Source organism: Numenius arquata, chromosome 5 (genome assembly GCF_964106895.1).
Source record: "Numenius arquata chromosome 5, bNumArq3.hap1.1, whole genome shotgun sequence".
In the NCBI taxonomy this organism is placed as follows: Eukaryota; Metazoa; Chordata; class Aves; order Charadriiformes; family Scolopacidae; genus Numenius; species Numenius arquata.
The window spans coordinates 32061173-32075241 of NC_133580.1; the positions used below are offsets into that span (position 1 = coordinate 32061173).

General features: G+C 46.3%; 2 protein-coding genes across 3 annotated transcripts in view; one reads left to right on the plus strand and one right to left on the minus strand.

Moving 5' to 3' along the window:
* Positions 1-572: 572 nt before the first annotated feature.
* LAMTOR3 (late endosomal/lysosomal adaptor, MAPK and MTOR activator 3) lies at positions 573-6710 on the plus strand. The gene is made up of 7 exons (XM_074148371.1): positions 573-654; positions 844-881; positions 1124-1158; positions 1852-1910; positions 2786-2919; positions 3985-4048; positions 4838-6710. Exons 2-7 carry the CDS (start codon positions 873-875, stop codon positions 4909-4911), a joined length of 375 nt encoding a protein of 124 aa, XP_074004472.1. The 5' UTR covers positions 573-654; positions 844-872; the 3' UTR covers positions 4912-6710.
* Positions 6605-14069, minus strand: part of DAPP1 (dual adaptor of phosphotyrosine and 3-phosphoinositides 1) — a 64261-nt gene continuing 56796 nt past the window's right edge. The window contains exons 4-9 of one of the 2 annotated variants that reach the window (XM_074148370.1): positions 13414-13544; positions 11316-11363; positions 11011-11073; positions 9248-9333; positions 8579-8666; positions 6605-8189 (exon numbers count right to left, since the gene is read on the minus strand). In XM_074148370.1, the coding sequence (XP_074004471.1) occupies positions 8139-8189; positions 8579-8666; positions 9248-9333; positions 11011-11073; positions 11316-11363; positions 13414-13544 (467 nt within the window). In that variant the 3' untranslated portion in view covers positions 6605-8138. The remainder of the gene's footprint in view (positions 8190-8578; positions 8667-9247; positions 9334-11010; positions 11074-11315; positions 11364-13413; positions 13545-14069) is intronic. The other variant, XM_074148369.1, reaches the window with a different exon arrangement.

Sequence of the window (14069 nt, forward strand, 5' to 3'; positions counted from 1 at the left end):
GGTAGATTTAGATTAGGTATTGGGAAGAAATCTTTCACTCTGAGGGTGGTGAGGCACTGGAACAGGTTGCCCAGAGAAGCTGTGGATGCCCCATCCCTGGAAGCGTTTAAGGCCAGGTTGGATGGGGCTTTGAGCAACCTGCTCTAGAGGGAGGTGTCCCTGCCCACGGCAGGGGGGTTGGAACTAAATGATCTTTAAGGTCCCTTCCAACCTGAACCATTCTATGATTCCCACGGGCAGGCAGGTGTTCAGCCATCTCCAGGAAAGCAGGGCTCCATCGCACCTGAGGGTTACTTGGGAAGACAAACGCCATCTCACCGAATGTGTCCCCCTCTTCCTTCTTCTTCCCCCAGCTGTATATGCTGGGCATGACGACACATGGTAACAGATATCCCCCTCAAACCCCCCACCTCCCCCCCTCCTTATTTTTTTGAGAATTTTATAGGGATCTGGCGGGAGGAGGAAGAAAACTAGGGCCTCCCCGAGGCCCGGCGGTGTGTGTGGGAGCCGGGGGGACGGGGACCGGGGCGGAACCGGCGGCACTAACCCAGTGACGAGGGGGAAGCGCTTCCAGGGCGGAGCGCCATCATGTGATAGAGGCTTAAACGGGAAGCGGCGGCGGAGCTGTGCGGGCGGAGGCCGAGGGCAGCCGAGGTAGGGCGGGGCGGAAAGGCAAGGGAAGCACCCCCCCTCATCCCGCTTCCTTCCCCGGTGGTCTCGATTCCCTTCCCGGGGCGGGTGGGGGCGGCCTCTACCGTGGCGGCGGCGGCGGCGGCGGCGGCGGCGGCGGGGGGGGTGAGGCGGACGGGTCTCGGAGTGACCGGGCGCACTCTCGTCTCGCAGGCCCGCGGAGGCGGCGGCAGGCCCCAGCCATGGCCGACGTAAGTTGGGCGACGGTTGAGCGGCTGCGGGGCGGCGGTTGGGCGGCTGAGGGGAGGGTCGTGGAAGGGGGGGGGGGGCGGGAAGGGGGGACACCGAGCAGCGGCTGAGGCCTGGTGGTGAAGGGAGAGCCGGCCCGGAGCGGCCTGTGGGGCCGCACTGGGGCCTGTGAGGGGAGCGGGGCGCGGGGGTCCCCCTCGGTGGCTGTGACGATCAGTAACGTGCCGCCCGTCTCTGCCCCCAGGACCTGAAGAGGTTCCTGTACAAGAAGCTGCCGAGGTAACCGGGGGCGCGGCGGTGAGGGCCCTTCCGAGGCAAAGGCCGTTCCCCGAAGCCTGCCCGACTGCTGGGGGGGGCGGAGGGGAAGGGGGGGAGGGGGGTTGTTCGTTGCCGGCCCCTTTCGGTGTCTGGGAGGGAGACGGCTGGCTGGGGAAGCCTGGTTCGGTTGTTGAAATAAGGTGGGAAGCTCCTGGAGATGAAGACAGGGTCAGCTTTCTCTGGCTCGCCCGAGAAGAAGGGAAGAGTGTATGGCGTGTCGTAACGAGGAGCGGAAAAGACATTCCTCGTGACTCGGCTGCCTAATACTCGATAATTCCCTTTTTGGTAATTGCTGGTTGCCAGCATCATTAAACAGTCCGAGGCAATGTGCAAACGTGGTGAAGCTGGCACTCCTTAAGTGAGGACAGCTTGCAGAGGCTCTTGCTTGACTAATGCAATTTGGTCACTAATGTCAGTCCTCTTTCTGAAGCTAAAAGTTCCGTGCAAATTTTCGGTAGTTTATTTTGTATTTCTCTTTTTGCTGCCCTAAGAGATCACATGTACTAAACAGAACAAGCCCCTTTCAGTGAGAAATTAGCGAAGGCATCAATTCTTTCCATGTTTTCCCCTTCCTTGCACGTTTGTTCAGGAAAAAAAGATCTTTGCTAGTGACAACTCTGTTTTTAAAATGGTGTCTCTTCATTTTCTTTACAGCGTTGAAGGTCTTCATGCTATTGTAGTCTCAGATAGAGATGGTGTGCCTGTTATCAAAGGTAACTTCTCACCGTGCCCTGCAAACAAAATCCTGAATGAACAGCAGGGGGTGGAAAAGGACAGCAGAATCTCCTCTGGTTATGCCCAATAGCTGAATATCCCAAACCGAAGGATGAAATCAGACTTTTACTTCGAATTCAGTAGTTGATTATGTACCTCTTTAAATTTATCCCTTTGTTTGTGTCCTCAATAATTGTAAGCCACAGAAAGTTTCCTCAGTGAAAAGGGTTGGAGTACCGTAAGGTCCTTGTATCTTTGAGTCACTCGTAGGCTGATTGATGCGAAGTCCGAAGGAGAGCTTATCGGTATTTTGTTGACTTGGCTGGTCTGTGCTCAGAAGCAATTGCATCCACCTTTTACACACATTACCCTAATTTAGTTTGCTTTTTGGTACTGCAGTTTTTATTTAAGATGGTTTTATGTTGTAAGTACACTAGTTTAAGAATATAAAAATAAGCACTGCAGATTTGTATTTCTTCTTAATGTCCCAAAGTATTTAAACACCTAGCAGAACTTGCACACGTTCACCTGTTTTGAGTGACTGGGTGCCAGTACAGTTCAAAGGCTGGAATCGGCACAGACAGCGAGGGACACAACAAAATGACATCAGCACAGGCTGTGTGTCATAAAGGAAAAAGTCCCATTTCCTATGTATGCTGGGGGGGCGCTAGTGTAACGAGCAGTGATAACGTACAGATTATTAAATGATGTGCTGCTCACAAACATCGTCCTGTACTCGTTGCGGAAGCCCATGAGGTGTGTTACGTGTTCCCCACCAGCAGATCTGCTTTTGGCACAGCACTAAGCTGGATAAAGACTTGTGATACAGTCAGAGATACTGTGTAAAGGTAAGAATTTTCTTGTTTTGTTCCAGTTGCTAACGATAATGCTCCAGAACATGCACTGCGACCTGGCTTTCTCTCCACCTTTGCCCTTGCCACGGATCAGGGCAGTAAACTAGGACTCTCTAAAAACAAAAGCATCATCTGCTATTACAATACGTACCAGGTGAGTAACCTCAGTGTGGTTTGTTCTCAGTGACCTGAGCTGTTCCTGCGTTACGTTGAGGATGGTAGAGGGTTGTTTAAATTCTGCTGGATTCCCGCTTGGCTGCTATGGAAGTATTTGTGTTTTGTTTCTCATGCTGCTTAAATGGCTGAGCTAAACTTTCACACTATTTGTTAAGCTTCTCTTACATTTCTCAAAACTGAGATTTACTGGTTGAAAACGGTCAGGTTTTCCACACAGGCAGTAATTGGGAATTTGCAGCAGGTGCTGCTCATGTGGCTTTCAGAATCTGTTATGAAGGGTTTATGTTCTCTTCTACAAACAAGATTTGTTTATAATCAGTGATACCTAAAGATAAATAAGCACGTGCAGCCTACTTCATAGCCAATTTTGCTGCCAGTGCGACTTTGAGGTAACAAAGCTTTGAAATACCCCTCACGTTATTTTTACAAACTGGTTATTTGTGTCCTGAATTCCATCATCTACTGTGTTTCTGCTCATTCTGAAGTTCTAGTGGCCTTGAGAGCTTTTTATTGTGACTGCAGTAAACTGGCCAGCTGTTTAGCCTACAGTATCTAGCTTTGTTTGGAAAATAAATGGATGAGTGAGTTTGTACACATTGAGTACCCTGCTTTGATTCTCTTGATGCTAGTAGCTTATTGTTGTGCTTAAGGTTCCAGTTCCCTATTAATGGAAGAAGAGATACTGCTGTACATGGAATAGTATTTTAAAAGAATAAACCTGCCTACCCTCTTGTTACCTGCGGAGAGTGTGGTCTCTGTTTGCAGCTGAGTTAGATTCCTGGTGGCTGACACTGCAGAACATGGGAGGGAGGGGAACATCAGGTTTTCCACGTGTAGCTCCCTGTACTGTGGTGTAAGTTCTGTTGGTGTGTTTAACCGTGAATCTTGCAAAACGGATAGGCTGAAAAGTCAGTTCTGTGGCTTTTGCTCCTGCTGGTCCTTTAAACTGAGGAGGCCGCTTGTTTGTGAAAGAATTTGTGGCAGAGCTCTGACATCCAGCATGTGTTAGCTGCTGGCTAAACACTGTTCTCTCTCCTTGCAGGTGGTGCAGTTCAATCGCTTGCCTTTGGTAGTAAGTTTCATTGCCAGCAGCAATGCCAATACAGGTACGTCTTCACATGTATTTTAAATATTGCAGTATTTTAAGGCCCAGGTGTTTAAATTATTGAAAATAAGTTACCTGAATTTACTTCCAAGACTTTGCTCCTGCTGTGAATTTTGCCAGCATATTGTGAAGGAGAGAAGGGAAAGGCATGAGTAAAAATGTATAGACTTTAGGTGACTTGCTGAAGTTGTTACTCTGTTAGAAGCGTACTTCTCCTGTGATTAACCTTACTCTTGCAGCTTCAGAGCGTCCACTGCAGCAGCAGTGATTGTATTGTACAAACCAGTTCATAGAATCATCTAGAATCGTCTAGGTTGGAAGGGACCTTTAAGATCATCCAGTCCAACCAAGTTCTTTGGTCTCTTTCCATCAGTTCCAAGTTACGTTCAGCAGTAACGTGTGGCTTCATCTTCTCAGTTCTGTGGGCTGGGGGAATCCTTCAGCGAGGCACCTGGCCTTGCTCATGAGGGTGTTGGCTAACGAGCATGAGCAAAAAGGGATTTAATTCTTGCACAGCCGCTTGGGACTCAGTAGCTGTGGGAAGCAGCAGCACCGGGGAGAACTGGGCTGCACAGCTGCCCCTGTTGGTGCCAGGGGCTGCAGGCAGCCTCCGTCGCAGTGCTGCCTGCTATTGCCATGGGAGAATGTGCCTGCTATTCCCCAAAGGGAAACATTTTGCGTTTTGGAAAACACTGCCTGTGACTTGGGAGGGGAGGGAGCTGCAGGATTTGGAGAGAGGCTTCTCCATCATGTTGTTTGATGGGATGTTTTGTCTCTTCTCTCTTTCCAGGGCTGATTGTCAGTTTAGAGAAGGAGCTCACACCCCTCTTTGAAGAACTGAGGCAGGTTGTTGAAGTTTCTTAACCTGATGGTGTAGCCGGAGTGCAGCATCCCTCTGCAGCCCAGTGGACAGAAAGATTCAATAATCCTCAGTCAAATAACACATCTCGGAAGAAATACCACAGCTCCTTAGTATACTAAGTAAGAGTAAATTGTACATAGTACTGAATCTGAAACGATCTACTAGTGTGTTGTAGGTGGATGTTACTTTAGGCCACGCTTCTTGTATTGTGCAGTACTGGAGAGACCACCAAAATAGCTCCCATGGAGTTTAGCTCAGCCAGCTGAGCCCCGTCGGCGTGATGCTGTTGGCTCAGATGAGCAACCCACAGATCTCTTGCTTTACAGGGAACTGGGCACGCGGAGGGGCGTATCCTCAGGCCGGCTACCACGGTGTATTGGAAAGCAGATCGGTTGTACAGCGTTATCAAAGATATGGTTGAAAGAGTGTTGTGAGAGCAGGTTTACTAGCAGTGACGTGTTGGTACAATCAATAAATATCCCAGCTTTCTCACGTGGGTGATACTTTGGCAAGGGAATGCTACTAATTTGGATGCTAGCTGCATCCTGCTTCCACTAAGAAGAAAGCTATTTCTATGAAAGGTGTTGCTTTAGGTGTTTTCCTGATGCCCAGATAAAAGCACCCAAACAGTGTCTCATTTCTTCAAGGGTTTTTTTGTGTAATATGGTTGTGAAGATCTCATGTCTTAGTCTTTGTGGGGGTTCATCACTGGTGACACTCTCAGCTCATTTACCCTTAGGTTTTCCTAAGTAAATAAATATAAATAAAATACAGTATTTTTAAATGACAGAGCCTGGTCCACTCTTCTGTTGCCCCATAATACTCTACAGCACATCAGCTTTTCTGTGGAGAGAACAGGTCTCTTAATTGCTTGTAAATACAAAATCCAGGAGTTTACAGGCTTAAAACTACCTGGGGTGTCTCTCGATTAGGTGATAGGGGGTCCCATGCTGACGCAGAGGTTACTGCTGACTGGCTTCCTATCGCTGGGGATCGGTCCAACGCTCTTTGCCCCTACCCCTCCTCGTTCCCTCCCTTTGTGATGACTCCAGTGTAGACTTCCAGCACTAAACCCGAGTACCGCTGGTCTAAGGGCAAGCTCTTTGCAGGTCTCTGCCTCAGGCTGGGGGGAAACAGTGGTGCGGGGAAGTCTTGGCTCAAAAGCTCTCACAGAGATTTAAAGTTGTCAGTTGACCCTTTTCCATTTAAACTGAACTCCTGGCTTGAGCTTTCTGTTGCTGGTCATTACAGAAGCAGGTGGAAACTGAGCCCCGAGGTGTCTCTGCGTGTATTTCTGACAAAAAGCACTCGTGTTCCACCTAGGGCCAACTGTCGCCGTGAGCTTCTGTTCAGCTCCCCTGCCTGTCACTCTGCTTCCTAGGACAGCCAAGCGCCATTTCTTTCACTGGCTTCAGTTCGTGGCAGTGTGTGCTGAACTCGCTTCAACGCTTTGTAACATGCCCTGTTTGTGTGAAACGGGGAAGGCTGCTTTTGTGGTTACACTTCAAGCTTCATCTCCAAACTGTTCTCAGAGAACGGTGATGCTGGTGGAGAATATTGTCTCTCTTTTCCCCTTACGCTGTCTCTATCTCACACAAACTCATCAAAGCTTTTTAACTAAATGGGAGATGCCAGTTAAACCACTTCTTTAAAGGAAAAAGGAGAGCAAAGCTTTAACAGTACATGAATACTTTGGGAGTTTTATATTGACATTTTATTCAGAAAACAGTCTGTATAAAAATATTTACAAATATTTTAAATTTCTAAGTTGAAATAAAATGCTATTCCTATGTCCAAATCTAAAATTTCTTCAGTCTTCTCACAGTAAAGGCACCTATTGAACACTGACCTGCCGTGTGAGCAATGCCAAGCCCTGTGCCGCAGCATTTGCGCAGCAGGAGGGGTTTGCGTACGCTGTTTCAGCAGAAACTTGAGTGTTATGCAGGGAGAAGGACACACACACACACACCCCCCTGGCTCTTTTCCTACCCCTCCAGGAGGAGGAGGATTGCAGCTGGGTCAGCCATGAGGCCAGGCCAAGCTGGTCTTGGGACCCTCCAGCATGTTACACTTGGCTTCCAAAATGTAACGTCTATTTTGACTACAGCACCAAAGTACTGGGCTTCCACTTCTCAACTCTGTAGCGAGCCACAACGCTGTTACATCTGTGTGAGTCTTCCAAAATATAGATGGAAATTTACATCAGGTCATGTAGAAGACGTATTCTTTTAAACTCATTTTTAGTGTACATGGTGCTTTTCCATTACTGATCTTGTTTAATATAAAGCAAGCAGTGCTTAACTCTAGAACACAGTTCTGGACAAAACCTTGTTTTGAGTTCTCTGCATGAGGAAAAAGTACAAAATCCATCCCATTTTCAAGGGGGACTGTGAGGGGTGCAGCTCTTAACACTGTAAACAAACGCCGGTGGCTGCCACAGGCAGAGGCTTCTGCAGAGCCCTGTCACCATCCTCAGGGCCTCATGGCAGCTCTGTCATACGCGCACTAGGAACCAGCTGCCTGTTTCTCATAATCCTAGTGTGCAAACAAGCGTGCTCTGGTGACGCTGCTCACCGTTACTTATTTATGCCACGTGAAACAACCGTTCACTTGTAGCCATCTTGTACCATATGAATCTAAACCATACAAAACCATATTTGACCAGAACTGTTACTCATCCATCACCTGGAAAAGGGCCCTGAACTATTCTCTAGCTTGTAATAGAGATACTATTTACAAAAATACAATTACCTCTGTCATTTTTCTTTTGGTTTAGATCCTAAACACATAATACAAAAGAAGTATTCCAGAAAGGACTGGCTTTAAATAACAGCCTCAAGGTTATGGAATATCCTAACAGTTAGTTGTGATGGAGCTTACAATAAATTATCAAGAGTGCTCTGAATAACCACACAAGTTTTTAACAGTCACTACTTCTGTGATTAGTTAGCAGGTGTTGAATTCAGTGTGCACGACGCACACCATGCATATCAAACCAACACTCTGATTTTTGCAACCGTCTCCACACATGACTAACAGCTGGAGAGCACTCGGCTGTAGGAACCCGTTGTGTGCAGAGCTGGAGGCAAGCACCTGTGTGCGGGCGCACACCCACACGACTGCCCGCTGTGAGTAATGGAGACACCTGAAACCGCCCTCTTGTAAGCGACGCCTTCCCCTTGGCAAAGCGGCAGTTCCTGCCAAAGGGGCAGCAGTACTGGAGGTGCCGCTAGGAACTGAGGGTGGCCTCACGCTGCTCCAGTTGCTTCCGTATTTGTGACTAGAACAGAAAGACAAACCGTTGCTGTTTGCCTGCATGTGGATGTGGCCGAGTATGATCAACCCAGATTCTGATATTTTTAAGGAAGTAACACTCTCAAGCATTGTCTTCTCATTCCTTCCCGACACACGCGCTCTGACGCTCCATAGTGTTTACCATCTACACAATGACATCCTTAAAGACGGAAGAAATTTCTTCTTCATGAGTATGTGTGTTAAAAGGGCATCCCAAATATGCTAACACCTGGGAGCCAGAGCAAGTACTCCCTCCTTGCAGATACTGAGAAATGTAGCACTTGGGTGCTACGGAGCTGGGAGGGTTTATGGTGGCAGTACCAAGGGCACTGCTGCCTGCGGCGTACTGCCATGGGACACCCCACATCCACTTACCAGTTTCCATCGCAGTATTTTAATCCACTCGTCAGCTTCTATTCCGGTTTTCGCGCACAGGTAGTATGTCCTTAGTGGGAACACTAGACTGTAAGTAAACGATTAAAAGTATTTCTTATTTGCTAGAACAACTGGCAGTTCTTCCTAAAACTGAACCCAGCTGGCCTGCACCAAGGTGTTTAGTCAGAGCAGGGCAGGGAGGCCGTGCTGCCTCCCGCTCAGTCAGCAGCAGGGAGGGAGGTTAGGCAAGAACGATTTATAGTCATTTACAGCTCGGGGAGCCGCTGCTGCAGGACAACAGACCCACACCTGGGCACAGAAGCCATTACTGTGTGCCCCATAGCAATGTTTGAGCCAGGAACTGGACTGCACCTAAGTTCCATGGGTCAAGGTGATGATTATACGTGCTTATAGAATTAGGAAAAGCAATGTCCACTACACATAGGCCTACACTCTTCCTCCTTGCCTACAAAAAACCCTTTTGCCAGCAGTAATTTGGCAAAACGTGGCAGGACTGACAGAAGTTGCCTGACAGACAGACTCATGAGCTAGAGGAACATCAGGGTCACCATCAGTAAGGGAGCTTTCAGAAGCAACTAGTGGTTACATTTCAAACTTCCCTAGCAATTTTGACATTCCCCTCAAGGTGGAGAAAGCACAGTAACTTACCAGAAACAATTAACTCTTTCCTGGGAATAGTCAAATTGCACGGCTGAGCATTCAGTTAAGTCAAGTGCTCGGATTGGTTCTGTGGCCTTGAAAATAAAACGGTTTTACAATAGGAACATACGAAAACAGAAGATAAGGCTAGTTCAGTTCATCTTCCACACACCTAGACCTTTAAAGGCACACAAGGTTTTTACAGGCATAGGTACAACAGCTGTAAGATCACAAACCCAAACTAGCAAAGGTAACAACAGTGCCAATGTGAGATGAACTGAGCTAAATATAAAACACCAGGAGAGTCAGTTCAGATCAAGACAAACAACAAAGGAGATCTCTACTGCGGGAAAGTCTGAGCTGGATGCAGACTGCTGAGGGTTTGGTTGATGCATTATAACATCACTGACACTGCAGCTAATGTGGTATAATTTCCAGCTAAGGCTGACAGAGACAAGGGGATGGCTACAGGTCTTATCAGGCCTAGCCAGCTGTTAGAGACTTAATTAATTCCTAAGTGCTTTAAAAGGATAAAGCTGGGTGAGGAGAAATGCAGAAGCAGAGCTAAAGCAGTGTTTGTTGCAGGAGTGATGAGGCTTGCTATATGAGCAGTGTGTGTATAGCTAACTCCCTTGGGACAGGCCCAGGAGTGCTCAGATGCAGGGATGCAAGCTGTCTGTATCACAACAACTCTCTCTTAAGAGTTTTGCTCTCCCTGAAATGTGGGGGTTCCTTCTTTGACTGGTTTCTCTCAGCCTCACCCTCTTCAGCAGCTTGCAAGAGGCAGCTGAAGTGGAAGAGCAGCTCGCCCTCTACTCAATCACCCTTAGCTGTTGGTCCTTCATCAGGTGCATAGGGGTGTCTGTTGTTTCCTTGCCTTTCCTTACGTTATCCTCTGGCTTAGCAGCTGTTAGTCACACACTGCACTAGAAGAAAGCTGCTTGTGCTGAGGCATGCTAATAAATGCCGTCCCAGGGCCAGCAGCAAGTTGCTTACCTATAGGTATCTGCCACCCCACAGCCATAATGGGAGCACCAGGAGACACCAGAACTGCTGCCTGGGAGGAGGCCACGCTCCTGACAGAGACACCTTCTCACCTGGTAAGTCACAAATGCTGCTCAAACATTTGGAGTGCTGCCCTTTGAAATGTTATCCTGGAAACTCAATGCAAGTTGGCTGGAACTGAAATGAAAACTGATGGAAGGTGCCATAAATACGTAACCATTTATAAATGGTAATGTTTGGAGAGAGAGGGCAGTTGCGTATGTTGTTGTGTTAAAAACCTGTTAGATGCTTGAAGTAGGGCTTGGCAGGGGTGAAGAGGCAAACAGTTTTGCTGTGTTTATGGGGGAACTCGAACTGGAGGTACTGCAAGTTGACTACTTGAAATAGAAGAATGGAATTGAGGAATGCAAAATATGCTACTAGTATTTGCAGAAATATTTCAATAGCACTGCTGTCTGTTAGGTTTTGTGTCAAAGCTACCAATAAAAGCTGTGTTGTGCTGGTAGCTTAAAATCCAAACAATGTATGGTAAACAACAACTCTGTCTAGTAGGCAAGACTGAGAGAGCGCAGTAAATGTTTTCTAGCTGTTAAACTTACTAACTTCCTCTTGCTGAAGTCATGAGCAAAACTCTGGCTTTATTTGAAAGGTCTGACCCCTCTGACAGTTTGGGAAGCTGCGATACAGATGCGAGAAGCCATAGAGATGAGGAGGTTGCAGATGCCTCTGTAGAGGTTTGAAGAGTGGAGCTGGTGTTTGCTACTTACTGTCTGGTCTTTGAAATACTTAAGTTCATTCCTATGCAGTGTAAACCACCTTGTTTTCCAATTCTGAAAGATCAAGAACAGATGGTAATTGTCTTGTAAGAATTTAGTGTAATGCTTCTTTGGAAACAAAAATCTTTAAAGCTGTTGACTTGCTCTGGTTTACAGTCGTGCTTTGTCGTTGTTGCTAAAAACACAAATTGTTCCTCTCTGGAAGGGAATGCAAGTGGAGCTATTTCAGCTCTGCATTGCCTCTAGCTTCTGCAGGTGACTGCAATGTGGAAGCAAGGATTAAGAGTTTTCCTTACCTTGACTATTTTGCCTTGTTTTATCAAATATCCTTCTTTTGTACCAAGCTGTGAAGTAACAAGGAAAGGGATCAGGGTTAGTGACTGAGCTCTGCTTCTATTTCCCACATCTTTGCCTACACCCATAAGATCAAAGAGCAGCCTGTTCTTGGGGAACCTTCCCGTGGCCGCACACCTTGTCCTCACGTGGCTGGATCCACCACTAGGGTAAACACGGACCTGTGCTAGGGCTCGAGGCAATCTCTTAGACCGTGCTTCCCTCAGCAAGCTTCTGGCCTGCATCTTCTCAACCAAACACGGCAAAATACTTGCAGTTACAGTTTGTTTAGTAAAGTAAACAGCAAAGTTAGTTGGTTGTGCATGTTGTAAACAGAAGCGCCTGGGGTTTACTGGACAGTGGAATTACCCACAGAAATCCCCCTTGAAATACAAGGGGAACACTGTTTTACTTAGGCATTCTCTTCTCTCAAACAGCTGTATGTTCAAGAGGAAAAACATGTTACATTCAATATGCTTATTGAGAAAGTGTTTGTTGTACTGTTTCTCTGCCACTATGAGTGACGCTGGGACCTTAAGATTTCTCAGGTACTCACTGAAACTCTGCGGCAGAGCCCCAACAGTCTCACTGTGAGACTGCTGATCTCTGAAAACCAAATTCTTACCAAGTTAATTACTACTTCCTCCTGAAAAAAATACTGCTGTTTTATTGGCTGTATGTGGAAGCCAAGTTCCTTTGGAGGTTAAAGTGGAACTCAGCCATGAAAGGCTGGTTGTGAGAGACATCAGAAGTTGTTCTTTTATCAACTCGATTAGCCCACATTAATGTAACTCGTCATCTTTTTCTCCAAAAATATAGTATGTCATTAAAAACTTTCCTTTCTGTTCTGAGCAATACTGTTCTGGACAAACCACCTGTCTTGCTTAGATATGAGTTACTAGGGATTTAAAGTCTCTAATTACTGTCCAAGTGAGTCACAGATGTCACAGCAGGTGGTCCAAATGGATATGGAGATGTTCTCTTGTTTCTCATACCAGTAAGGTGTAGCTTTTAACATGACACAGCTTTTTAGTATGCTCAAACTTACTAGGGCTGAAAGGGTGGAGGCTCTTCTGTCGTACTGCTCTATTTTGGGTTTAAGACTTTGTCAGAATACAGCAAACTGTCTTCCCACTTTAAGACAAGGCATTTCTAAAATAATAAAACCCAAGTATGAAAATGCCAAAAAAAACCCTTTTGAGTAATGTGCCTATCAGAATACAGATATTAACAATTTGGTTGCACCACACTTCATTTTGGGGTTTCCTTTCCAAATGCTCGTCTTGCATATCTTTGGATATTTTTTTCAAAAGGTCACTTTTTAACCCACCTAGATAGAAAGTCAGAGATGTTCCTTCCTTCCTTCCTCCCAGTTATGAAGGAGGCTGTATATTGCTGACTGGGCAAAATAATTCTAACAAACAAAGATTGCAAAAATAATAATAAGTAATGAGTTTGTCTGTCAGGAGGACTGCTTCCTGTCGTCTAATCCTCATAATGACCGAGTGAGACAAAATGTGGTAAATCCTGTAGCTTTTACTGTTTTGCTCTTTAGTGTATTCCTCCCCTCACCTGTGGGGGGGGAGAGAGAGTCTGGCTGTAAAGGATGTTTGGCAAAACAAGGGCTTACAGTGCAACCTGACATACATATTGCTGCATACAGCCTGATGAGTGTTGCCATAAGGATGGGAGAATTGTGCTTGTTTTATGTGATGCGTTTGTCGGGTTTTTTTCAAATTCCTGATAATGTTACTGCTAAGATGGCACTCTAAAAGGAAGAGAACAGAAGAATGAAAACCTTTTATATATTCTTTGTTTGGATGGTGAGGCTTACCTAGGTTAGCTGCAGACATTGCCTCAGTGACAACAATTGTGAAAGGCTTTATTTGTCACAGGACTGTACCTAGCAAGTCTGTGTTTGCTTTGCCTTGCTCGGCAAAGACTTCCTGCATTTACGAACCCATAAAAGGATGAATTATTGGTGTTATTCCATAGTTCACTCCAACAGTCATACTAAACTCGAACCAGGAGAAGAACCCCTTGCACCAGAACACAACTTACTGAGGGAGCATTTGGAACAAGATCACTTTCTGTCCTTCCTGTCTGCATCGCTGTGTGAACTCGGACAGACTCATAAATGGAAGGTTCTTCCACTTCCCGTGGGTAGGGGTGCTTCAATACGATTAAGGTTCCTGGAGAGAAAAAGAGGAGTAACTCATCTGGCAAGACAGTCTTAGAAAATAAATGGCAGTAGTTGCCTGTTTGTAGCATGATTAACTTTAGCTCTTACATCTTTTTAATTTTAGGACAAGGTAATAACTTCCCCAAGATCTTTGTGATGCTCCCTGTAAGGGGTTTTCCTTGGAAGGGGGTAGGACTCAGGCCAAGTTCATGCCAGAAAACAATCAGATGCTATAAATGACTCTCCTATACTGATAAAACTAGAAAAATATTTCTAACCCACATCACCTTTGTGAAGGGTATTTTCTATAAAAATCCACCCCTGAAAACTACAAAGGGGCACTTGGTGTTGGATTTGTTTGCTTGGTCTCACTTCCTTGGCTATTGTCTTGCTCAGAGTCCTCAATGCTTTGAGCACTTGGATCTTGCCTAATTCCATTCCCCCATCCCTGTATGGTGGGAGTCAATTTGTTCTTACATCTCTGAAACAAGACCGAAAACCCTCTTTGCTTCTTCTTAGCAGTAGGTAATTAAAC